Below are 25,481 nucleotides of genomic sequence, written 5' to 3'. Positions count from 1 at the left end.
ACAGCCAGACCTGTGCCCACACACGGCGATTCGGCCACAAGGCGCCCTGGGACACTGGCCACAGCACGTGGCCTTGGCGGAAGCCCAGAGCCCAGCACAGGGTCAGCCCTGTGGGTGCCTCTGACACAGGTGGGGCCAGATCCAGACGACTCCAGTCTGCGTCCACGTCTGCCGGAGTGCTGGTCATCCTCGGAGAAGAGACACAGCAGCCCTCACTCTCTGGGGCATCTCTGGCCCTCGTGATCCTCACGCTCTTGTGCTGCCCTGTCCCTCGTCCCGGGCGCACGCTTCCATGGCTGCTTTTATAAATTCAGTGATTCTGCCAAAGGACAGCCAAGCTGACCACACAGACATAAACGGGCAGGGGTACCACATCCTCAGCCAGGCTGCACTGCCTGGCGCCTGGCGGCTCAGGGCCACAGCTGCGGCAGGACCTGCAGAAGGACTGACGGGGCTCAGCCCCCTTCCCTGCCAAGCAGCCCACTCCGGAGAGCAGCAGTGAGGATGGACGTCGGCACCAGTCTCCCTGCAGTTCACGGCTGTGCTACAGTGAAGCCAGGCAGGTTCTGAGACAGAGTCCTTTGCAGTTTAGCAGCTGCTGTGGCCGCCGTCACCTCTGGTCCCATCTCCAGGACAGGCTCCCACAGAGGGACACTGGCCAGGACAGCACACTTTGCTGGGGGTCGGGGGCACATGTGGGAGCCCAGTGGGACAGGTTGGGCAGGTCTTTCTCCCGAGGTGAGCATGGCCTCCAGCACGTCAGCAAACGGCACCTCACATGGAGAAAGTGGAGGGCAGTGTCCTGAGTGGAATGCGGTGCCCGGAGGACGCCCCGCACACGCCTCCCTGTCTGTGTCTGACGAGGCTCTAGCTGCTGCTGCCTAAACAGAGCTGCCCTCCTTTCTGACACTAGTGATGTCCCCCCACATCCTGGTGGCCTGGCCACGGGTATAGAACACACAGGGGCTGGCATGGCCCCTCCTAGAGGTGATGGAGGACACCCAGCGGGACCTCTGTCCAGCAGGCCAATAGTAAGGTCTGTCTGTCTGCCGGGACAGGGCACAGCCCCCGGGGAGGGAAGGGGCTGTGGGGGAGCTCAGGCGATAACAGCTCACACGGCGGGTGCCGGGGTCTGACCGAGGGGCAGATACCTGCCTGTCTGGGTGGCCGGGGTCAGACGCCTGCTCTGTGCACATGGACCAGCCAGGGCTCAGCAGCCGCCAGTCAGCCCCTTTCTTGGGATACAGGGTCACTAGCCCACACCTACAGCCCTGGACCCCACTGTCCACCATGAGGTCCTGCTAGCCCGGGTTCCCTGTTCCCAGTGAAGCTTCCGACCTTCAGGGAAGAGTGATCACAGAGCTTTCCCAGGATGTGGGTGCCCCTTGCAGCTGCGGGGAAGGCATGTCCCCTGGAGCCCCTGCAGAGGACGAGCTGGCGTTGCGGGGTAAGTCCTTCCAGCACCCTCGCCCAGACTGCACCCTCTCAGCAACACACGGTGCTGGCATGTCAACCGCACTGCGGTCCCAGCCCATGGCCCCTGCTTCAATCAACCAACGAAACCTCAGAGCCTGTCACCCCCGAGCAGGACCTAGAGGCCAGACCCTCCAGCAGGGGGACTGCTCCAGTGGATTCAGCATCTTGCCACTCACACACGTGTGCCCCAGATTCCCTGGGGAGCAGCAGCCCTCCTGGGGCACACGCACTGAGGGCTCCACTCCCTCAGGCAAAGCGGGATGGGATCCTGAGCATCCCACCGGGTCCTCCGGCCTGAGAGGGGCTGACCTCAGGCAGGGCACCTGGGGGCTCTCCCAGCCTCGTCAGGGGCCCCCGACAGCCCCCATGCCAACTTCCAGGGTCCCCTCCTTCCTATCAACAGCCCAGCTTTAAGAGAAGCTGCCCTGACTTCTGGCCTGGTCCCACATAGGAGCCAGCGGCTGCCCCATGCGTGGCTGTGACGGTGCCCTTGGGTGCCCACCAGTCTCCCTTGAGCTGGTGCTTTATGCCCAGAAGCTGCCCTGGGATGGCCTCTTGTGTCCCCTGACTTCACTCTGGGGGGCGGCACCTCCTCCCTCCCACTGATCCTGCTCGGCCCCAAGCCTGTTGGCATCTGCCACCCCCAGCCCTGTGATACAGGAGCTCCTGGCCATCCTTGGGGTGGGGAGCCCAGGACCCGGGCACCATGCCTAGGGTCCTTGCTGGAGGGCCCGACCACCCTGCCTAGTGGAGGCTCTGAGGATGGCTCTGGGCTCTGACCCCAAGGGAACCAGTGGGTCACCCTGGAGAATTCGTACCTCAAGCCTGCAGGTTTGCAAACGGAGTTTATTGTCAGGCGCCCCCAGTCAGCCTTTGACCTGGGCTGCAGGTGCCTAGTGTCCGGCCCAGTTACACTTTAAACCGCAGTCACCGTCCCATACCCAAGGAAGCAAGTGCCAAGCCAGAAGGACGTTGGCTCTTCCCATAATGGAGCCCTCGTGACCTGCGCACCCACCTCCCCGCTGTCAGCATGTCACATGCGCGGGTAGAGCGACCAGACACTGATGCGCTGATCCCCGGAGCCCGCGGCCAGCAGGCCATCCGTGGCGAAGGCCAGGCAGTGAACAGCGGCGCTGTGGAAGGCCAGCACGGCCAGCGGCTTCATCGTCCGCCAGTGAAACACACGGATGCGATGGTCCCAGCCCGCGGTGGCCAGGAGCCTACGGTCTGGCCGGATCCTGACGTCGGCGACCCCAGGGTTGGTGAGCTGGTGAGTTCCATGCACCTGTGATCGAGAGAGTGGTGGGGAGGACCGTTAGGGGGCTTCCCAGGACAGGCTGTCTGGAGCCAGAGACCTCTGCCCTTGGCCAGACCCTTAGGCTGAGATAGGAAAGACCTTGTGGGCAGGGTCCTGGGACCCTCCCCATGGAAATGCTGCCCCCCGGCGTCCAGGCAGCACCACCCGCGTGACAGCAGCACAAAGTCAGTGCAGAAATCTCAGGACAGCCAAGGCGGGTAAGAGGACGCAGACCCCACCCGCAGCACAGGTGGGAGTGACAGTGAAGGCTGCCCAGGGTGGGACATGCATGAGTGGGCGGGCGACTGGCCACAGAAGGCCTGGGCCAGGTTCTGAGAGGGGCAGGGCCATGTCACAGGGCACTGCAGGCACATCTGTCCACATGAGCTCTCAGCGGGGCTGGGCCTCCCCACACGCCTTCCCACAGCCCCTCTGGTCCGGCCACTCTTGGTTCCAGGACTGTGTGTGCCGCGGGGGCCACTTGGCACCTCTGCCCCTTCATCACGACAACCCAACTGGCCACGTCCTTCCACCCTTCCTGCCTCGGCCCAGCCCCAGGCACCAGGAGCTCTTCTGCCCCAAAGTCGCCTGTGCGCCTGCAGAAACTCCCCTTTCTCTCCAAATTCACCTCCTGATGGGGCCACAGTGAGACAGGTGGCACCTGGGACCCTGGGCTGCAGTGCTTACACAGGACAACACAGCACAAAGGGACTATAAGGGACTAAAGATAACTGCACACACGCACAGCTGGGCGAAATTGTGAGCGGATACAAAGAGGCCAAAACGCAAGTGCCACCTCTGGGTGCCAGGAGCAGAGGCAGGTCCTGTGCATGGTTCCTGCCCATGGCCCCACCAAGGGGGTGGCCAGACCCCTGATCTGCCCCCACCCCCACCCCATTTAAGGGAGCAGCTCCCTCCTCGGGACCGAGCAAGGTCCCTCTGCTGCAGCACAAGTCCCAGTGAAGCCTCCATGCATGTCTCGTCCGGCCGCTCATCGGCTTCTATTGATTGAAGGGTCCAATAACCCCGGCTGGCAACACAGCTGCCTCCAGGGAGAGTCGTTCGCGTCTACAAAGACAACGCAAGGAACAGGAGGAAAGAGACGTGGGGAAAAAGAGGGTTGCTGTCCTTGGAAGCAACAGGACACTCACCAGGCACTTTTGCCATACATCAGCAAAAAAAAAAGTTGGTGAAGCAACTACGTCCATACAACTAGAACTGAAGGGCAGACACAGAGCGGGCAGCCTGACTGCAGGGCAGCGCGCCGCTAAGGGAAGTGGAGGAAACACTCAAGACGTGGGGGATCAGAGAAGACAGCAAAAGCAGGAGTGACCCACAGTGAGCAAAGCATCCAGAAACAGCTGTGGCGACTGGAAGACCTTCACTGAATTAGGAAGTCAACTCTCGCTCCTGGAAACTGAAGCTGTGGATCCAGGCTCTGGAACGGTCAGGGGGAAGGTGTGCTTAGTAACATTGCTGGACTCCAAGCCGAAGACATGCTCCCAGGAGCCAGGCAACCAGACGGAGTCAAGCACCAGGGCAAGAGTCGGGCTGATGTCCCAGGGCCAAGTCTGTGCTAGGCGGCAGATGACGCCACAAGGCTCGGGGGAGGCCCAGGAATTTTATATCCAGCCAAACTGTCGCTCAGGTCTGAGAACAACAGACCAGCATTTCTGAACACATAAGAACTCAGGAAAGCACCCAGAAGCTCTTCCTGGAGCACACGTGGCCACGCCCCAAGACAGTGATCACACTGTGGCTGGGGTCTACTCTCAACACCGTGACGAAGCTGGAGACCAGGCCTCACAAGCCTGAAGGGCAGGCAGAGTTTGGAAAGAGAGTCCCACCCCATCATAGGAGCCGGGGGAGGACCCTGGGCCCCCAGCTGCCCCGACAAAGCAGGTGAACAGCCCACGGGAACAAGAGAGATCCCTCTGCGGAGCCGATCAACAGAACCCACTCTCCACCTTGTGTCGTTCACACAAACAAAAGTTACTAGACACGCGGAGAAGTGGGAGGAGAGGACCTGTCATTAAGGGAAGAGCAGCAACAGCGAGGGGCCCAGAATGACACAGGTGCAGAGCCTGTCGGACCAGGACTTTGCAGCAGCAGTTAAATGTCCCTTCCAGACAATGAAAAGAAACGTTCAAATAATGACCAAAACATTGTCGTGATGAGGGAACAGATAGGAGCTACAAGCAGAGAAATGGAAATTATAAAAAAGAACAGACCCTGAACAGTCAACTGAATGTGGAAGGAGAAAAGTCCAGTCGGGACGGACTTCAACACCGACTCCGAGACGTGCTAGGAAGTCAGAGGAATGAAGGCGCTGGGCATCGGTGACGGACAGACAGCCCGGAAACAGGCCCCTGTGTACACCATCTCTGACACAAGAGCAGAGTCTCTCCAACAAACGGTGCTGGAGCACCGGGGCGTCCACACGCGTAGAAACCCCCGAGGCCAAACTGACGCCAGCACAGAAACTAACCTACAGGTCAGCTGCAAAGCCAGAAGCCTCCTGTGAGGTAACGGAGGGGGCGGGCACCAGGACAGCCCCAAGTGCAGACACAGCCTCGTGTGCAGACACAGCATGGAAAGGCCGACTGGTGGGGCCGCCCAGCGGGACACGGGGGGGACAGCTGAGTGCTGCGTTCCCAGGGTCAGGGCAACCAAGTTCCTGAAGCCGCTCAGTCCGGGTGAAGCACGAGGCCGACCGACGGGAAAGGACGCTGGGACCCGCCCTCACAGACCGACAGCCCCAGCCCGGCAGCTGAGAGCCTGTCCAGGGACAGCAGGGCCAGGCCTGACGCAGCCTTGCTGGACCGCCAGCCCTGACAGCAGAGCTGAGATCAGCGGCCTCTACAAAGTCAACAAACGCACGGGAGTTAAGCAGTAGACCTCTAAGGAAGCACCGGATCAAAGGGGAAATCACAAGGGAAAACGAAGACACAAAAACGGACGCTTGTGGGACGGGCCCAGGGATGCCGCACAAACCAGGAGGGACGCCAGGACTGGCCCCGTGGCCACGCAGAGCCCACTGTCCGGCTGCAGAAGGCAGCCCCGGGCAGTGTTCACCAGCAAAACAGTAGCGTGAGCCGAGGTCACACGGAAGCCGCCTCTGGGAGAGGGACGCTGGCCTGAGGAGGAGGCTGAAGGCTAAAGAGGGAAAAATAAAAGGCACAAAACCAGGAGGAGCCTGGCCTGAGCCTCCTGAATCGTTGCCAAGACAGACTTTTTAGGCAAAAATCCTTTCCAGGGACAAGGGTTCAATTCCCTGGGAAGAGACATTCCTACCCAGCGTCCACGCACAGAGACCGGGAGCACGTGGGACACGGGAAAGGCATGGGTGTCCCCGGGGCCCGGGACCCAGGCGGCTGCAGCCGTGCGCCGGGCGCTGAGAAACACGCGGGACACTTGGGAAAGCCTCCTGGCTTCCACACTTCAGAGAGCGGACACCACTCAGAACTCATTCCCCAAATGCAGAGGATCAAGTGAGAAACTGAGAAGAAGAAAGTAATGCGGGCAGAATCAAACATTTGGAAACAGAAACACTCTAATCAGCTCTGCAGTCAGAGAACAGACAGAACCAGGGCTGCCCGGAACTGAGTGTGAGGAAGGGTCCCAGACGCAGCCAGCCTTCGCTGCTGCACATGCCCCACCGGGTCAGAGCAGCATATGGCGCCCAAGAGACTCGGCGGAGGGAGAGGAAGGTGGAGAGAAATGGTGCAACAGAAAGGGATGCTTACAGATAACAAACACAGGCTGCTCAGGAGCAAAAAGGGACCGGCCTGCAGACACAGAAATCCAAACGGTCATCACAAAAAACTGAGGAAGGTCAGTGCGACCCACAAGTGGGCAGCATCCGCACCCAGCCCTGTGACCTGTCCAGCCACCTCCATGCCTGCCCCGCATCTCATGCCCAACCTCCTGTCCTTCCAGCCACCGCTGTTCAGCACCCGGCCCTCCTCCTCCAACGTCCACTGTGGCCGCCAGCGGCCCCGCGTGTCCTGTGCTCTCTGCCAGCCTTCGACTGCCCTCTCCCGGCAGAGTCTGGGCCCAGGGTCAGGTCACAGGAACAGCCCACAGCCCACAGCCCTCGACTCTCATTGGGTGTTAACCGTGGGGACGTCTCCCAGGGAGACAAGGGCTGCTTCCAAACCTGCAGTCTGCGGATGAGCCCCGGGGGCCCCAGGAACCGTGGGCGAGCTTCAGTGGAGCCCGAGCCGTGGTCCTCACGTGGCCAACTCGGGCACAGGGCAGAGATGCCCAGTACCACCCACAAGGCCAGAGGATGGGACTCACGTGCTCCCACCTTGCAGCCCCTCCCGGAAGTGCTGTGGCATCAAGGCACAAGGCCTGTCGTGGGGACCTGGACTGGAAGAGACCAGTCCTGCCTGGGCTGGTCAGTGCCCATTCATGGCCATGGCTGCTGCCCTTCCACCATGTCCTGAGAAGTCCAGTGGGTGGGTCATGCCCACAGCTCCTCAGCCCAGAGTCCCCTGGTCTCCCTCTCACTGGACCCGTGTCCTGCTGCTGACACTTTAGAGGGAAGCCCCCGGGAGGGCCAGCGAGGGGATGGCAGTGGCCACGCAGCGGGAACGAGGGGACGCTCGGCCGACTAGAAGGAGCGTGGTGGGGATAGTGTGGTTGTCCAACTCCCAGCCTAGGCTGGCTGGGGTGGGGGCCCATTATTATTCAAAGGCTTAAAAACACTGCTGGCTGTAAATCAGCCCTGGTTCAAGGCCATGGACCCTGCCCCAAGTGTGGGAGGGAGAAGCAGGTCTGCACACCACCTGCGCCTGACGGAGACGCGCCCAAGCCCCGGGCTCCAGGGAAGCCATCTCCGTAGGCAGGTGAGCAGCCCAGTGTTCACCCCAGGACGGTGGCCAAAGGCTCCGGTCACCACTGCAGCCCCTGGCTGAGCCTGTCCTGGACCAGGACCCTCTGGGAGGGGTCCCGGCACCAGTGGCTCTCACAGCGCATGACCTCAGGTGCCAAGAATGTGTACACAGCGGCCCATCTGGTTCCCATTACCCACGCTCTGCTCAGAAGCCCGTCTCCGCCCGCCTGCCCGGAGATTGATTTGGGCTCCTTAGAGCAGCAGGCTGTGAGGTGAGGCACACCTTCACCCACGTGGTTCCAGGGCCAGCCTGCAGGGCCACCGCAGCACCAAGGGCCCATGGGCGAGGCTGCCTTGGACACTGCAGATGCCGAGGGCGTCAAGGCCCTGAGGCTTCCTCTGTGAGGCCAGTGCTCCACCACCTGAAGGTGTCTGTCAGGGTCTCCGGGGGCATGGATGTCTCTAGCAGGGGGCGGTGGGAGGAGCAGTGCCTCCTGGGTCACCTCCTGGGTCGTGTGCTGCTGAGGGGGACCTCTCCCTCCTGTGCCCCCTCCCCCTCCCCAGGCCCCACAGGGCTGCTCCCACCTCAGGGCCCCACCCACTTGCGCTGGTTCTAGCTTGGTCCCCCCACTGACTGTGTGTTTTAGGAAGCCAGCAGCCCCTCCAGCTGCCAAGTGAGAGGTCTCCCTGCATGACCGCAATGTCTGTCCTGGTCTCCCAGGACTTCTCGCCCGCCGGTGACAGCCCTGCCCCGGCTGTCCGGTGCCCAGGCTGGTGATGCCTGCTGAGCATTGCAGCCTGTCCTGATCCTCACCCATGCCCCCACCCCCACCCCACCCAAGTGCCCAGAGGCTCTTCCCTGGCTGTGGGGGCCCAGGGCTGGGCAAGGCCTCCCCTTATGGGGGGGCCCAAGAGATGCCCTCTCCCTGCAGCCACCTGTCTGCAGCGCAGCCTGGACTGCAGGGTACCCCCCTACAGACCCGGTCCTCCAGTGCTCCAGGGACAAGAGCCCAGGTGGGGCTGGGAGCAGGGCCACAAGCTTCTACCTGGGGCCCTGCTCCCCTACCATACCTGTGTTCACAGAGCTGCCTTTCAAGGAAGTTCCCTTCACTGGCTGTGGTCAGGTCTCAGCCTCCAGAGGCTACCTGGCTAATGGGGGCTCCTCTCCTCCCTAAAAGCTAGGGTGCACCCAGGCCACCCTCTGGGGGCTGACAGGGACAGGACACACCAGCACTGCATCCCCTAGGATCTGCACCAGAGTGGGGTTTGGACAAGGGGCTGCCGTCCGCCAACTCCGTCGCCCCACCCCAGCCAGGCTGAGCCCCGAGCACAGGTCCAGACATGGCCCCAGGGTCCCTGCGGGCCCTGTGGGATGGGGCGGCGTGCACAGACGTGCCGGGAAGGCGCCCACAGCGCCCACTCTGCCCGAGCCCCGCCCCTCCCTGCCTCCCTGGGCGGCCTGTGGGCGGCCACAGAGGCCTGACTCCGTGGACTTCCCTACATCGGGTTTTGGGGTTTTTTTTTTTTTCTTCTTTTTGATTAATCAGTTCCTTACTGACCAAATTCCTCTGAGCTTTGCAAACGCGCTTGCATGGTCCTGGATTCTACATGCCTTTTCTCTAGATGGACGAGACGTGACCGCTGTTCCCCGAGGTCTAAGAGAAACCCACACCACATGAGCAGCTCACAAACGCCCCAGCCCGCCCGCCGGCTCACGGTGATTAATTAGCCCAGGGTCTGCACCGGCTCCTCTTCATGCCTAAATATTGTTTCAGCCCATCAGACTGTTAGTGCAGAGCAGGATAAATGACACCTCAGTCTGGCCCACTGACCTGCAAAGCTCGCTGCTCATCCAGGCTCCAGACGGCCAGTGCCTTCTCTGCAGAGCCCGAGACACCCCTGGCCTTCTGGGAGTCGAAGTCCAGGCCCATGACGGGCTCTTCATGGCAGGCGACACGGCTGCACACCTTCCGTGCAGAGACATCCCAGAGGGCCACCGAGCCGTCCTCATAGCCAGCCAGGAGGAGTGGGAGGGGACTGGAGTCAGCCTGCAGGGACAGCATGCAGTCAGCTGTGGGGGGCAGGGGCTCAGGCCAGCCTTGGCTGGGGGGCGCCCAGGGACCTGGACAGAGGGCACTTGCTGCACCACCCTTGCTGGCCCCCGTCCTTCCCGCCAGATGACTCAGCCACCCCTGGGTGGGGCCGGTCACCTGTCTGAACTGCCGGCCAAAGAAAGCCTCAAGCTCCTCTCAGTGAAAAATGAGCCTCCTGTACTTTGTCAAGGTCGCTGCAGAAGCCCCCCGACCGCCAAGCCTGGAGAGTGCCGGTGCTGACGGTGCACACTCCACTGGCCCAGCCGCGTGATGGATGAGGCTGCAGGTCAGAGGGCTCTGTGGCGCCTGCGGGGGAGCGTGGGGACCCCAGGTCGCCCTGGCACCGATCGAGTGGCGGCCCTGCCAGGTACCCAGTCCCAGCAATGTCTCTTCCTCTCCACTGGCCTCTGCCTCCCCCACGGAGCTGCCGGGGCTCAGAAACTCCAAGCACACCTCCTCACAGCGCACTTCCCTCAGTGAGGCCAGTGCTGAGCCTGGGGCCTGGGGCTGGTCAGCGAGGCAGCCTCCCTCTTGGGTCACCTGCCCTCTGAGGAGAATCCACTGCTGGTGGGTGAGGCTGGGCCTCCCCACCTGCTGCTAGGGCAGCTAACGTGGGTATGGGGTTCCGCCTGCCCAGAGGCGCTGGGGGCCCACGTGCCACACATGCATACACAGCAGCTCTCTGCGAGAGCCCTCACTCAGCTGGGCAAGGCAACCTGGTTTCGCCAGAAGGCACCGTGTGTGTCTAACATGTGTGGACACTGCACCCTCAACCCAAGGAAGCGTAATGGCTGTATGTGGTGCTTGAGGTGCCTCCTTGGGGCCCCCTGCAGGCTGCAGCCCCCACAGGCCCTACTGGGTGAGTGGCCCCACAACCATGGACCCCGAGGGGCAGTGCACTGATCACCACCTCCACCCACCTCCCTGCAGCAGCCCTGGGGGCCGGTGCTTGCCAGCACTTCCCCGACAGGGAAGAGCCCCACCACCACCTTTCAGGTAGCCCGACGGTGACCACCTGGGTGGCTGGCATGATTCACACCACTTTCCCCACAGACGTCCGCTGTGTTGTAAGGGGTGGTCAGGCCCTCTGCTCAGGCAGCCATGCCTCTGCAGACAGGGCCCCCCGGTAGCCAAGGCAGGGTGAGGGCAGGTCAGCACAGTCCAGATGCATGGCCTGCACCCCAGACCAGGACTGCAGACCCACCCAAGAGCACTGGGAGGAACTGCAGGGACGGGGGACTCTGAAGACCGGCCTACTTGGGTCCCCTGGGGCACTACTCTGTCCTCCCACCCTCGTCACCTCAGCCCAGCCTGCACTCCGGCCCCCACCACACATGTTCCTCCCACGTCCGGGCTCCCCCCATCACTAACACACAGGTTCTGGTCAGTCTCTGCAGCCCAAGCCCCCTCAAGGTCTGTGATCTGGGGATCCTGAGCACCTAGGCTACTGCAGGTCCAGGCACCACGGGGCAGCCAGAGCAGGAGCCAGCCCGGCCTTAGGAGCTTGCCCTGCGGTTGCCGAGGGTCCCAAGTGCTGAGGTCCCCCCTGCTGGCGTTGTGCTGCAGCTCCCCCCGGGCCTCTCTCCCAGCACGCAGGACCCCTGTGGCCCCCAGAGACAGGCCCTGCCCACAGCCTCAAGCCTCTGAAGGCCATGCCCTCAATGCCAGGCTGACCTCCACGGGCGAGGTTGCCGTGAGAACCCGTGCCCCGCAGCACCTCGAGGTTCCCAGGGAGCCCTCAGCTCAGAGACCCCTGGGGGGGCTCCGAGGCCTGACCACCCACGCTGACGACTGTCCTTGCCACACAGGTCAGCTGCTCTGAGGCGCAGATAAGGAGTCATCTGGATGTTGCAGAAAGAAACCCCAGGTCAGGCTCCTCTGCCTGATTAATACAGCCAGACAATGAGTGACAACCTGGACCTTCAGGTTGAGGGGGAAAAAGGACGTGTCAGATCAACATCGCCTTCCCTCAATAGGCTGCTCTGCTCTGGAGCCGCATCTGCAGACAACACAACTGTCCTACCGTCAGCCACGTCAATTACCACAACTAGGTTGCACATCCCGTTTCTACACATCTTCCTGAGAATCCTACACGATTAGGCAATGATTGTTTCCAGGAAGCAGAGAGTGAGCGGAGGCAGAGATATCCCGCCCCAGACCTGCAGCCTTCGGTGTTCCCAGCACGTGCCCGCCACCAACCCGCTGGCACCAGCAGCTCTGTCACCCAGGTGAGCCTGAAGCCCCCACCTCCTTAACCCCAGGGGCTTCCGTCAGTTAAAACTGCAGGGAAACCAACTGCAAGAAAGAGCAGTGCCCTGGAGGGACGAGCTGGGGCAGGGCACCTGGGGTCCTGGCCCGTGGATCCTGTATCTCCAAATGCTGAGCTCCTCTGTCCAGCGCATGGAAGCTGGAGCAGAGGCAAGAATGGCCCCCTCCTGGTCCCGGGCAGCCCAGGGTGGCTCTCGGGAGGCCCGTCCTCGTCCCAGCCCCTGCAGGCTCCATGGGCTGCCGGGTGGTGAGGAGGAACAGCAACCCCCATCATCCAGGGAGGGCCACGTGGGTCCAGGAGGGGAGTGTTGACTAACCCTGCAGGCCTGCACCACCCTGCTTTTCTGGGATTAGTTTTTGTTACTTCTTTGCCTCATAGAGGCAGGAGTGGGCTTAACATGCTGATGGGGATGAGGACGTGGACACGGAGACAGAGACGAAGACAGGGTCAGGAACAAGGATGGGGTCGGGGGTGGGGACACAGGGACAGGACGGGGACAAGGACGGGCTCAGGGATGGGGTTGGGGATGAGGACAGGGTTGGGGACGGGGATGAGGACGGGGACAGGGATGAGGACAGGGATGCGGATGGCGACAGTGACAAGCTGGGTGACCCTGTGGGATCTGCAGGGCTCCCTGGCAGCAGCAGGAGGGCGCAGGGGCCACGGGCCAGCCAGGCTGCGGAGGACAGTGTGTAAATGCCTCCCATGGGTCAACCGCCTGGCGGTGACAGAGAGCCAGTCCCTGACAGGCATGATTCACGGCCGGTGGGCGTGGCGGGCAGGCGTGGCCGGCGGGCGCTGGGCCTTACCTGCCAGAGCTGCAGGCACATGGGCATGCCCGGCCTGGCCTCAGCCTCAGGCTTCAGGGAGCACACTGACGTCTTGGATGGCATCTCCAGAATCTGAACCTGACAGTAAGAAAACAAGCTGACTTGGGCCGGTGCCAAGTCAAGTCTGCGCTACACAAACAGGAGGCTCTCCGGGCATTCAGCAAGGCGGCCATGAGCTTGTCTGCTCCGGCAGGAACCCAGGCCCAGCCTCCTGGTTGGGCTCACAGGCGCGTGGGCTCGGGGCCTTGTGAAACGCACGTGTCATTCATGAGTGACCTGCTCGGGCAGTGAGTGGCGCAGTGAGTGGCGTTCCCACCCACAGCCGCCCCGGGCTCTTCTGGTTTTCCCTCTGGCCACTCAGCCCTGACTCATCTGGAGGGCCCTAAACTCTCACAGGCATGTGGAATGGAACAGAGACTGCACACCAGGCCTGGCACCCCCACCCTCACCCTGCATGCTGGCCATGTTTAGGGTCGCCTGCGTGCTGACACAGGGCCCTCCTGGCCCCCACGGCTGGCTCACACTCCAGCCCGTCCACCTGAGCTGGGCCAGGCTCTGCTCGCAGTTGCAGGGATAGCCAAGGCTGCCAGAAGCAGGCTTAGGGAACTCAGGGTGCAGATGAGGGTCGGGCCCAAGCCACCTGCGACCCTCACCTGCCAAGCGGGGACAAGGGTACAGCCCCCTGTGGGGTTTGGAAGAGGGGGCTTGGCCAAGTGCCCCCACGTGGTGGGGAGGCTCAGCCGGCCTCAGCTGCCCAAAGTTGGACGAAAGCAGCTCTACCAATAATATCACAGGGTGTGCAGCCCCCACAGGGCTGACCGAGAAAACAGTGAGTGGGAGGGAGGCTGTGCCCACCCCAGGGCCACGCCCACTCAGCCCCTCCTCGCTGTGGGCAGGGCCCTCACTGCCGGCCCACAGTCCGGAAGGTCAGAGACCAAGGTGCTGGGGCAGGACCCCTGACTCCCTACTTTCTGCATGGCCCCCATGCCAGGTGTCCTCCACTGAGGTTCACCCTCTCATTACATCAAGAGAATGTACTGGTGTCAGGGTGTTGGCTGTTGGGGAGGAAGGGCCTTCGGCACATGCAGATGCCAGGGGAGGGATGGGAGTGGGATGCGGGGGAAGCAGAAGTTGCTGGACACCGTCTGCACCCTAGACAGCTGGCACCTGGGTTCCTGGGTACCTGAGGGACGGCTGGTGACGGTGAGGAGGGTGAGGGCAAGGGAACTGGGCAGGGCCAGCACCAGGCAGGGTGGGAGCCCAGGGCAGCCCAAGGCCTGAGCCAGGTGCCCTGGGAGGGGACGCGGGGGTGGCACCCAGAGCAAGTGGCCCTTGACCTGAGGCCCAGGGTGTCTGTGGCCTAAGGAAGGCTCAGCGCTCTGGCTGGGTACCCCCACACCCAGCCTGCTTCTACCTGGCACTCAAGGGCAACTGTTGTTTCCAGAAGGAAAAATGTTTGGTTCAGGCAAGTGTGGCCACCCAGACAGCCAAGCCCAGGAGGAGCACGTCTTCCCGGCATTGTCTGGGCACAGGCCGGGCAGAATCCAGATGGAAACATGGAAAACAGCTGCTTTTCCAGGATGTGTGAGGCCCCCAGACCTGCAGCTCCTGCCAGGGAGAACTGGGACCAGTCGGTGAAAAACGGCCTGGAGCAGAGGGGCTGGTGGTCCCAGGGCCCAGGCAGCCAGGGGGCAGAGGGCAAGGGGCAGCGGCTCAGGAGGAAGGCTCGGCGCTGCCGTCCTCAAGGAAGCACAGCTGCCTCTTCTCACATTAATAAAATTTTTAACAGGTTTTTGGCAACCTGGCAAGAAAAGTACATGTAGTGCCTAATTGGAGATTTAAATGCCGTTGTGAACAAACAGTTGCCTGTTCCTGCCTCATTATTTATGCACTGAATCTGCTTTAAGATTCACAAGGTCTCTTGGGAGGGGGCCCAGACTTCTGGCGCAAGGCTCACATCCCTGCCCACCCCGCCCACCGCAAGACCCTCAGGGGTCGTGGGGAGGCCAGGGAGCGGGCAGGAAGGGGCTCCCCTGCACGCGTGCCCTGGCCCCCCCACCCACCTTTGGAGCCCAGTCAGCCCCCCTCCTCTGCCCTTGCTTCCTGCCCAGTCGGCCCCACGTCCTGGGCTCTGCTTCCTTTGGGGGTTCTGCCTCTTCTGTCCTTGGGGTGCAAACACCACTGTCCAGCCTGACCAGTTCTCTGCCACCCCTTGCTGCTGGCCACTTGGCCTGAGCCCCAACTGACAGTGACCTCGGAAGCTCTGCCAGGCCTCGGTCCTGGGAGCTCCATCTTCTGAAGTGTCCATGCTCGTTGGTGCCCCTCTGTGCTGCCATCACCACCTCGGTGCCAGCCCTCACCCCCGCATCCCAGCTCTGCTCAAGGACTCTCACACCAGGGCCCAGTTCTGCTCCCCAAAAGGGGCCCTCCCCTGCTGCCTGGGCTCCAAGGCCCGCCTTGACCTCACAGGGTCTGCCTGGGGCTTCCCTCCACACGCGCTGGCTCCCAAGTCCTCTGATGACCTGCCTGGCAGTCTTTCCCCAGTGCCCCTGCCAGCCTCAGGCCCTGACCCCCGTCCATCCTGTGCTGCACCAGGCCTCCCAGAGACATCGGCCCACCGCAGCCCCCTTCCCGACTCTTACAACCAGGGCTACCTCATAGGTGACCAGGCCCAGACTGGCCCAAGGCCCCAGAGCTACGTGGGTCCCTGAGCCGGCCAGGTGTTCCCTCAACGTGGGGTGGAGGGTGAGCGCCTGGGGCTCATAAACCAGGTCTGGGAGGCCAGCACTCACCTCGTCGCCGCCTTTCCCTGGCATGGCCAGCATCCAGCGCTGAGGCCCACAGGCCAGGACGGAGCCCCTGCAGAAGCCCACGCTCTCCAGGCACACAGAGTCCACAATGGCATTCCTGCCCTCTGCCAGGTCCCACACGTGCACCCTCAGGTCCCGGCCCTGGCTGCCGAAAGCAGGTGAGGACAAATGTCAACACCGAGGAAGGGCCTCACATGAGTCTGAGCACAAGGCGCCTGGGGCCAGGACCTGCTCACGGGCCACCCTGGGGACGGCTGAAGACCAAGGCCTGGGCATTCCATGGCACACACCCTGTGGCCTTCCCCCGTGGCCTTCCCGCTGCCTCCTGTGCTGCCAAACCGTGTGCCCTCCCCCTCCTGCCCTCTGCCCCTTTGAGAATTAACTGTGACCACCCGGTAGCACCCCCGTCAGGTGGGGGAGGGGGAGGCCCACACAGGCCAGGGGCCCACTGTGTCATCAGGACATGCCGGACACTGGGGGCAGGAGGCACAGGGATGAGGCTGCACTGCCTGTAGGGGCAGCAATGCCGGAGAAAAGACGAGGCCTTGGCTGGCAGCAGCCGCACTGAGAGCAGAGGACTGGCCTGCTTCTAAGCAACTTTATTTTGAATGTTTCAAACTCCCAGAGCAGTGGTTCCGAGCCTTCTCCACCCTGTACTCCAGGGCTGCACACATTACGGCCGCGCCACTACCTCCCCCGCCAAGGAGACCCCACGGAGCGGCATCACTGCTCTCAAGCAGCCAGCTCAGGGCCCAGGGGGAGCGCAGGGCTTGTCAGTCCTCACCAGGCCCTTCCTCTGTCCCTCATGTGCCTTTTATCCCTAGGGTGACATTTCCACATGTGGGGAGGACAGCACAGGGACGACAACGCACATGAGGCCAACTGCCCATCCCGCTTGCCTGGACGGAGGCGCTGGCCAGGCGTGTCCTGTGCAAAGCCCTCACCCCACTATGGTCAGGACTGCGGGAAGGAGACCGTGGCGTCCGCCCACTCCCAGCTGTAGGCCCACCGCCGCACACACCTACTTTATACACACACCTCTCACACACACACACACAACTCTTTCTGTATCTCCCTCCGTGCACGTATTTTCAAATCTCCACAAGTTCACAGCAACGCCCTGCCAGTTCTTTCTCCCCTTCCTCCTCCTTGGGTTTGGGACTCTCTTCCCTCACAGGGAAACACCCGGCTCCCACTGTCCTCAAGATACATACTGACACACTCAGCTGATGAAGTTGCCACTCTGAGACCTGCCCCCACCAGTCTGCTCCTCTCCCCACTGGGCACGTTACAGCCGACAACTCTGTGGACAATTCTCCCTCATTGAAGGGAGAGTGAGTGCTTCCTCTGAAATTGGAGGGGGAGTGAGTGCTGGGAAGATGGGACCCCAGAGTATCCATAAGGAATAAAATAACCTTCATCCACACCAACAGAGATTCCAGGTGAAGTGTGGACAAAGGGAACAGTGACAACCTGGTGCTGGCTCCTTCCCAAGACACAGATGCATGAGCCATGGAGGGAAAGATGCCACATTAGAGCACACAAAACCGACCACCTTCAGCTCATTAAAGATACCACGAAGAGTGAGAAATGACAGCCACCATGTCAGAGAAGCAACCGGTGACACAGAAACACCTTCCACATCTAGACTGTGAGAAGAGCGCCTGTAACTCAGTGAGAAAGAAGCAGTCAACCCAAAAGAGAAATGGGCGTTTAGCAGAAAGTCCATCCAAGGGGCTGCCACACGCAGAGGAGGGTTTGGCTCACTATGTGGTCAGAAGAACACAAATGAGGCCACAGCCAGAAGCTCCAGGCCCGGGCGGTGGCAGCGGGGGGTTGGGGTGCAGCCTGGTGACCTCCGGGCAGCCCCCTCTGGGTCCAGTGTGCACCCAAGCCTCATCCAACAGTTCCAAGTGGACAGCCCAGACCCCCGTGACAGCAGAATGATGAGGAAGCTGGGTATCCCTGTCCACAGGGACAGGACAGGAAGCCCCACACTGCAGCACTCACACCCCAGTGCATCGCAGTCAAGTGGAAGTCAGATGCAAAGGAAGCAGTTCCGTATGGCTGTTTGTTTACATTAAAAAAAAACAACATAAAATGAGTCTGTGCTTTTTGGAGACACATATTCAGACGGTAAAGCAAGAATGCAGCGGGGGCTGCCTCCTGAGGGTGATGAGATGGGGGGGCTGGCGGGTAGGGAGGCCTGGGAGTGGTGACCCAGGCGCCCACTTGGTGGTCACAACACGGCCTGACTTGCTCGTACACCTTCCTGTGAGCACGTCACATCTCCCAGTAAAAGAGGTGGGAAGCAGACGCACCCAGGCAGCCACAGGTGCGTCCTGGGGGTGCGGGTGGGGCGGGGGTGCCTGCAGAGCCAGGCCAGGCCGGGGCCCTGGCTCCCAGCTTTCTGTCCTCTTGCCGCCCCTGAACATGAAAGCACACCTTCCCCGTCAAGGGCCACTTTGGAGACTTGCTTCCAAACACAGCTGGGCGCCTGGCCTCTAAGTGCAGCGTAAACGCACCTGGGCACTCCACGCACCTGCACGGTCTGCACCCCCGCCTGCAGCAGGGTTCCAGCGGCGCCAGCCAGCACACACGCACTCCCAGAGTGCCCCTGGAGCCTGCCTCCCGCACAGCGTCAGCCGGTCCTCCAGGGAGTGGGCCCCCGGGCAGGGGGTCCCTGAAGACAGCCCAGGGTGCCTGGGCCCTGGAGGAGCAGGAGGCCCTGAAGGGCCTACATTGCAGCTGAAAACTCAGGAGGAAGGTCTACCAGCAGCAACTGTGGACACAAGCAGCTTAGCAGGGTCCTTGGACACCACGTCTGCTCTAACTGTCAAGGAAAGAGCAAAGCCATACGGGGACCCCTGCAGCACGAGGGGGCATCTGAGCAGCTGGGCAGGGAGCAGAAGGGCCTGCGAGGATGGCCCTCAGGGAGCACACGTCCAGGGCACCGCCTCCCGCACGCCCTGGGTCCCCAGCCCCCGCAGGGCGTGGCACCAGCTGAAGTCCAGCACAAAAGTGCTTTGAAGCCCAGTGGGGGCCCAGCAGGCCTTGTTTTCTGGGGCTTGGGCTCCAAGTCCGGAGCAGGAGGAAAGCAGAGCTGTCCTGGAGTTCTGGGGGCAGAGGGCGCTCGGGAAGGCCCTCTGTGACCTGGTAGATTTCTGGTACAGCGACCCCTGTACAGGGGCAGAAATCGGAGCAACCTCAGACTCTGGCCACCTGACGGCCCCGCTCTCCCAGGCCCTCCTGGTTTGTGAACGCCCCGGACCATCCTTCCCTCCAGGGAAAGGATGGAAGCCCACCCAACTTACTCCTTCATCCACCAGCCCCTGTCTGCTGCCTCTGGCCCGCCTCCCACTGGAGTCCTGGTCCGTCACCTCCACAGGCCCCTCTCCCCTGCACTGTGCAGACCAGCCCCCCAACCCCACAGCCCCTCTTGACACTCACAGGCTGGAACCGCCACTGCCTTGGGGAGCCAGAACCCCCTGGCTCCACCATCTCCCACTCACTTTGTCACTCCCAGAACCCCAGGTACACGGGGGATGGAGCGCAGCCCTGTCAGGCTGGGTGGGCTCCAGGCTCAGACTCTGGGCCACTCTGCCAACCAGTCCTCCCTGCCTCACAGGAGGGTGGAGAGAAGGCCACCTGCAGGGTGGCAAGCGTGATACCATGGCCCGGCCTGCAGGAGAGGACTGAGGCTCCTCTGAGGGGGGCCCTAGCCCTTGCCCTGGGCATCTTGGCAGGCCAGGGTGGGCTCTGCTCAGACCACAGGCAGCGTGTGTCTGTCAAGCTCTCCTCAGAGAGCAGCTGCCGGGCACCCCGCACCCCTGGTGGCGCTGCCTTGGGATGGGTCCCGTCCTATTCTGCCGCTGGGAGCCAGCCGTCTCGGCAGCTGGGGAGGCCCCCAGGCCTCCACTGAGGGCCACAGCCTGGCTCCCTGGGAGCTACACTCACTGCCACCAAGACCCACCTGAGGAGCTGGGGCCCTGGGGGCAGAGTCTGAAGCCAGGTCACACACTTGCCCGCGTGGCCATCCAGGGTGGCGAGCACTCTCCGTGTCTGCAGGCTCCAGATGTGCACCAGCCCGTGCAGAGACCTGTTCAGAGGAGGACCCCGCACAGCTGGTGGACAGGCGTTTAGCCAGCAGCTTCCAGTCGAGGTGACCTGAATGTGAGCTGAGCCAAGGAAGGCGGGCAGGGCCCTGGGGAGCCTCTTCTTGGGGAGACGGGGGTTAGGGTTAGGGCGAGCTGGTCCCGGCTCCAGGGGAGAGTGTCCCTGACTCCTTCTTGGGGGACACCCAAGGGGACAGCCTGTCGAGAGGGCTCTGAAAGGGCAGAGTGCCTGGCTCACTGCTAGCCGCCCCCCGACTTCAGCCGTAGTCCCCCGGGCCAAGGGGTACTCACCCTGAGAGGAGCAGCGGGTGCCCCTGCCCCTGGGCTCCTCCGCAGAAGTGCAGCGCATGCACTGCTGACCGGGAGCCTCGGAGGACAAACTGAGGGTCTGGTGGTGGGGGCGGTGGGGACGGTGGGGCCACCATGCTGGGCGGGATGCAGTCACCTGGGGACCGAAGGAGGGCGTGAGTGATCTCCCTCAGGAAGGCACCGGAGTCTCCCTGCATGCTGCCCACCCCTAAACCCCTCTTCCATCTGCTCCCGGCCTCTGCACCCAGGGGCACCCCCGTCCCAACACCGGCCTCCCCAGGCAGGCCCAGCAGCACCACGCCCTCCCACCGTGCCCTGCACCTGCCTCTGTTCACCCACCAGCTGCACCTCCTGCTTTCTGAGCCCCCTGGCCACACCAGCACCATCCTACTGGGGCAGGGTCCTGCTCCTCTGGGCTTTTCACCCACCTGGAGTGTCCCTGCCCTCAGTCCAGGCCTCGCTCCAGCTCCTCCCAGCAAAGTCAGACGTGTGCGAGGTCCCCGGTGCCAGAGGCATGAGCAGGACTCAAAGACGGAGGGGAGCTTATTCCTCGTGAGCTGCAGACACGGCCCGCCGGGTCCCAGTCCTGTACATCACAACTTCCAATTGTCACAGCCACCCAGGGACAGTCAGAGAACCACCCTACGCCTCCAGGCTCACGCCTCAAGTGCTTCAGAGCCTGCACTGCCACCAAGCAGCAGGGGACCAGTTACCCTGTCACCGCAGGAAGGCCGCCCCTCACAGAGGAGAGACCCTTCCTCTAATCAGTGGTATCGCGTGTAAGGCCTGCTGGGCCCACCCACCCAAAGGAGAAGCGCCAGGGTTCCTACCAAGCCCACTTGACCGCCACCTCAGTCCCACAGGCAGCCAGAGCCACCTCCGTCTGCCCGCAGGCCCCGGGTGGGCTGAGTTGGGGGAGGGAAAGGCTGGAGCAGCTGGGTGGAGGCCTTTCCTGTGGGCTCTGCAGGATGGGGCCAGGGCCAAGGCCGCACAGCCACCAGTGGGGGGGACGGGAAAATGTGAGGGTGGGACGCTAGGAAGGGCTCTGGGAGGACAGCTGGGGCTGAGGAAAAAGTGGCTGGTCCCTGGGCTTCGCCGCTTCAGACGTTGAGCCCCGCACCTCCCCACCCCAGAGATGGGACAGCCTTTCCTTCCAGCCCCGGGCTTCGGAAGAGGCCCAGGAGCAGTGTGACTGGAGCAAAAGGTTCAAAACCTAAGAAGTGGTGCTTCTGAGGCAGCAGGGGCCTGGCAGCCATGAGGAGCAGAGGGCAGGCAGTGACAGGAGCCTGGAGGTCACCAGGTCTGGCCAACTCGAGGGCGGTGGAAGCAGGGCTGGGCCAAAATGCCAAGGCCCAGGAAGAGGCAGCCGCAGGTCTGACTCGGGCGACTTACCTTCACCGTGGAGCCTGCAGGGGCAGATGCTCCACCCTGACATCTTGCCTCTGTCACAGGGTTTCAGGGAGGAGGGGCCAGGGACACGCTTCACAGCAGCCGAGTCTCTGCTTGTCTGTGTCTCTGTCTCTGTTTCTCTCTCTTTTAGGGTTTTCAGCCAAATAGTCCCTCCCACCTTTGGCTAAAAGCCAACTGACTCCTAGATGTAAGGACGGCTGCCTGGAGACCCTGCGGTGGCTGCCTGGACCGGCTGGCCTGAGGACATGTTTGGAGGGGCAGCTGTGGGACCCTCAGAAGCCACTGCCCACCTGTGCCACACCTGCCCCAGAGACCGCTGGCCAGTGACAGGAGCGGGGCTGCCGGACCCCAGGACCCCAGAAACCCAAGGACACAGACCCTGCTAAAGCACCTCAGCCCAGCAGAGAGGCCCCTGTCCAGGACCGGGGGTGCAGCCCCCAGTCAGCCCAGGCTGCAGTGACAGGCCACCTGCACACAGGCTCCCATCGTGCAGTCCTGACATGCACACACGTGCTAACACCTGTGGACACATATGTACATACGTGCTCACACATGTGCTCACACATGCTCACACAGGCGCCCGCACACACACACGCAGGTGGCGGGGAGCCCTGTACAGCACCAGCACAAGCCCAGCCCACACTTGCCACCTGCCTGCGGCCTGACGGAGTTTCCAGAACCTTGCACATCAGGCTCACTGCGAGGTGATGAAATCCAGCACCCCCGTCTCCCCAGGACCGCGGGGAAAAATCTGTTGTGTCATTACAGTGCTGGACGCTCAGCCAAAACGAAGCATCGGCAATTAAGGGCTCCATCATTTGAAGCAATTAAAGTAAATGCTTTATTTGAAAACTAATTAATTCTAGCTACATACTTTCCCCATGACAATATCCCGTGATGACTTGATTTATGACGTCTAATTATTCCTTATTACTCTAACTGAGAAGAATCACATTATCCTATCTCCTGGCACCAGGCCACCCGAGCGGAGGCTGTGGCCCTGGAAGTCGGGGTGCATGTCAGTCTGGCTCCCTGCTCTGTCCTGCAGGCAGAGGAGCCCGAACTGTCACCCGCACAGCACAGCCCCAGTGTTGCGAGACACAGTCCTTTACAGTGGAAAAGGGAGACAGTCTGACACCACCTGCCCAGGCCGACAGCCTCGCCAACCGTGGCCACAAACCCCCCCGAACCCTGGCCCCATGTCCCTCTGCGCTAGCTTTGGCAGCGGCCATAGGCCTCATGGGAACCACTCGAGGGGGACCGGCCTCCCACTGTGGGAGTGGTGGAGGGGCAGCACAGGGGAGGCAGGAGCCCACACACAGCCGCGGGGCCGGAAACCTGTGCAATTTGAGAGGCAGGGGAGGCAGGGCTGGGCAGGGGCCTGGTGTCCAAAGACCACAGGTCCCACCCCACGTTCCTGGGCTGCTGGGGGTTTGTACCAACAGGACCACCAACCCCAGCCCCTGCCTGCGGGTCCTCGTCACTGCTGCCTGTGCGACAGTGCGAGCCAGGCCACAGGGGACATGGGACAAGGGTGAGGCTCCCCCAGCAGTCCCAGTCCCTGATGCTCCTCGCCTGGGCGGCGCCCCTTCCAGCAGGATGGAGGCCTGAATGACACTCTCCCCAGAACAACTGAAAATGCTGATAAAGGAGAAACCAAACTCTTCGATACTGTGTTGGTAAGAAAAAGCCTAGAAACTTCAGAGGCGAAAAGCTCATCAAGGTCAAACCTGGAGAAGCCTGCAGAGCCCGCGGCTGGCCCTGCCCTCGGGCCCTTGCAGCCCTACACCTGGAGCCCGGCCCAAGGACAGTGATCTCAAAGGAGCCCCACTAAGACGGGACCCCTGGGCTGAACGCTCGGTGTCGGACAGAACCAGATCTCACCGCACCCACAGGGCCAGAATGATGCCCGCCCTCCAGCTGCAGCCCAAACCTCATTGCTGTCTCTCAGAAGGAGCCCCCCTCCACTGCCCCAGGCCTCAGTGAACCCACAGGAAAAGCCCTGAGAAGTGCAGACTTCGGGGCAGCACTACAGGACCAGACCAGGAGACCCAGCCGCCGCGAGGAGGACTCTAGGGGCAAAAGCAGCAGGGCACCTGAGCACGGCAGTGGGGCTGCGAGACATGGGCTCGTCACGGTTCCAGAGGCAAGAAGACAGAACGGCCAGTACAGACCGGGAGCGAGAGACTGAACATCACCTCTCAGATGTGGAGAAGGACCTGGCGGTGAAGGGCTGCTGGTGGGCAGATGTGCTCGGGGTCATGGTCGCAGTGTGGCTCCACAGGCCACTCCCACCAAGGAGGAGACGCTCCTGCCCAGGGCAGACACCTGGCTCTCACGGCTCCCCCTCCATGGGCACCAGAAGGCATACTCCCACCCTGGCCCTGACCTGCCAATGGGGTGGAAAAGGTCAAGGGCAAACAGCAAGGGCAGCAGCAGGGAGTCTCTTCCACATGCAGAGACTGGAGAGCCTCACGGCCACACGTGGTGTGCGGGCCCCAGGAGATCCTGAGTCAAAAAATGAGGCCACGAGCACGGTTCTGGCACAACTGGGCTGCTGATAATACGGAATGAGCATTGCTAATTTTCTTAGGGAAAACAATGGTGTTTTATGCAGAAGAGTGCCCTCATTCTCAGGTTGCAGCATCTTAGAGGTGAAATGTCTGCAATCTGTTTTCAAATGTTTCAGAAAAGCCCTATGCAAGTCTCTCCCTACCTCCATGCAAGTACACAGTAAAGCAAGTACCAGCAGGCGCAGGTGCAGGGTACACAAGTGTCGTTTACCACACTGGTGACTTCTCTGTAATTCAGAATATAAACGTGTGTGGGGGCAGGGCGGGAGACAAACCCACCCGGGACTTGAGTGCTTCCTAACAGACAGAGAACACAGAGCAACACAATAAAAAAGCAAACACCAAATGAAAAATGAGCAAAAGCCTTGAACAGACATTTCACAAGAAACATACATGTCCAATAAACACATGAAAGATGTTTAACCTAATTAATAACCTTGGAAATGCCTGTCAAAACCACCATGCGCTATGACTGCACTCCTGGCAGATTTGCAAAAATTAAACAGTCTGTCAAATGTTGACCAAGATGTGAGGCAACTGGGGCAAAATCTAAAACAGTCACTTTGGAAAGCAGGCGGGGACTGTCTCGCACACCTTGCGACCCAGCAGCCACTCTTAACACCCTAAAGGCGTCCGCACGGCTGCGCACAAGGACGTGCGCCGGGACGCTCAAAGCAGCACCGTGGACGGTAGCAGGGCCTGGCGCTACCCGAGCGGCCACCGGCTGCAGAATGCGACAGAACACTCCACAGAGTGGAAAATGTCACGTGGACCAAGTTCAAAATCACAATTTTCTTCAGAAGACATCATTGAAGTCAGAAATGTGGCCAGAAACAGGGAGGAAACAGTCACGGCACAGCACACACAAGTCAGTACGGAAAAAGTTAGTAAAGTGACTCCAAGAGGCAAAAATGAGAGACAAAGACATACCAGGCAAACAGATGCAGTGAGAAAGCAGAAATAAAGCAGAAAGCAGTGGAAATACCGGTGTAAAACTACCTTCTGGCTCCGGCCGGGGGGAGTAGGCTCCCTATCGCCTCTCTGCTCTCTACCTGCCTGACTGCAACTAAAAACTCGAGACAAAAAATGAACATCACTTACCTGAAAAGTCTGAAAAGTGAACAACAGCAGAAAGACTTTGGAGACAAGCAAAAACTTGGAGAACTGACCTGTACGGGCCCAGGTTTCCTGTTTTTCTTCCATGTCTTGGGGCACTGCCTTGAGGGTGGGTCCACGCTGCACAGCTGCAAGGCAGTGGTGCCTAAAACTTGGATAGAAACTGATTTCTGAACAGCAGTGCAGAGAAAAAGTGTAAGCCTTAGATTTGGTTAAAAAGATAGTATACAATATAAGAGGTATAGCCAAAAAGCCATAGAAAATCCTAGTTTCTAAAAAGTCAAAAGACAAGCTCCCTGATGGTTTGTGTTTCTGTTTGCTCTGCCACTGCCCCAGGGATGGC

At 61.4% G+C, this 25,481-nt stretch overlaps 1 protein-coding gene across 5 annotated transcripts in view; it reads right to left on the bottom strand.

Moving 5' to 3' along the window:
• Positions 1-2,302: 2,302 nt before the first annotated feature.
• Positions 2,303-25,481, bottom strand: part of GNB1L (G protein subunit beta 1 like) — a 40,764-nt gene continuing 17,585 nt past the window's right edge. The window contains exons 1-8 of one of the 5 annotated variants that reach the window (XM_032471899.1): positions 20,870-21,179; positions 20,468-20,625; positions 20,022-20,175; positions 19,589-19,714; positions 15,598-15,760; positions 12,785-12,883; positions 9,446-9,661; positions 2,303-2,761 (exon numbers count right to left, since the gene is read on the bottom strand). In XM_032471899.1, coding sequence (XP_032327790.1) covers positions 2,510-2,761; positions 9,446-9,661; positions 12,785-12,883; positions 15,598-15,760; positions 19,589-19,714; positions 20,022-20,175; positions 20,468-20,555 — 1,098 coding nt within the window. In that variant the 5' untranslated portion in view covers positions 20,556-20,625; positions 20,870-21,179 and the 3' untranslated portion in view covers positions 2,303-2,509. Of the gene's footprint in view, positions 2,762-9,445; positions 9,662-12,784; positions 12,884-15,597; positions 15,761-19,588; positions 19,715-20,021; positions 20,176-20,467; positions 20,626-20,869; positions 21,180-25,481 lie in introns of those variants that run through there. The other 4 variants (XM_032471898.1, XM_032471900.1, XM_032471902.1 and 1 more) reach the window with 4 other exon arrangements.

The sequence above is a fragment of the Camelus ferus genome, chromosome 32 (assembly GCF_009834535.1).
Source record: "Camelus ferus isolate YT-003-E chromosome 32, BCGSAC_Cfer_1.0, whole genome shotgun sequence".
NCBI lineage: Eukaryota > Metazoa > Chordata > Mammalia > Artiodactyla > Camelidae > Camelus > Camelus ferus.
Note: the sequence above shows the minus strand (reverse complement) of the source record. Positions and strands in the feature narration are given on the sequence as shown.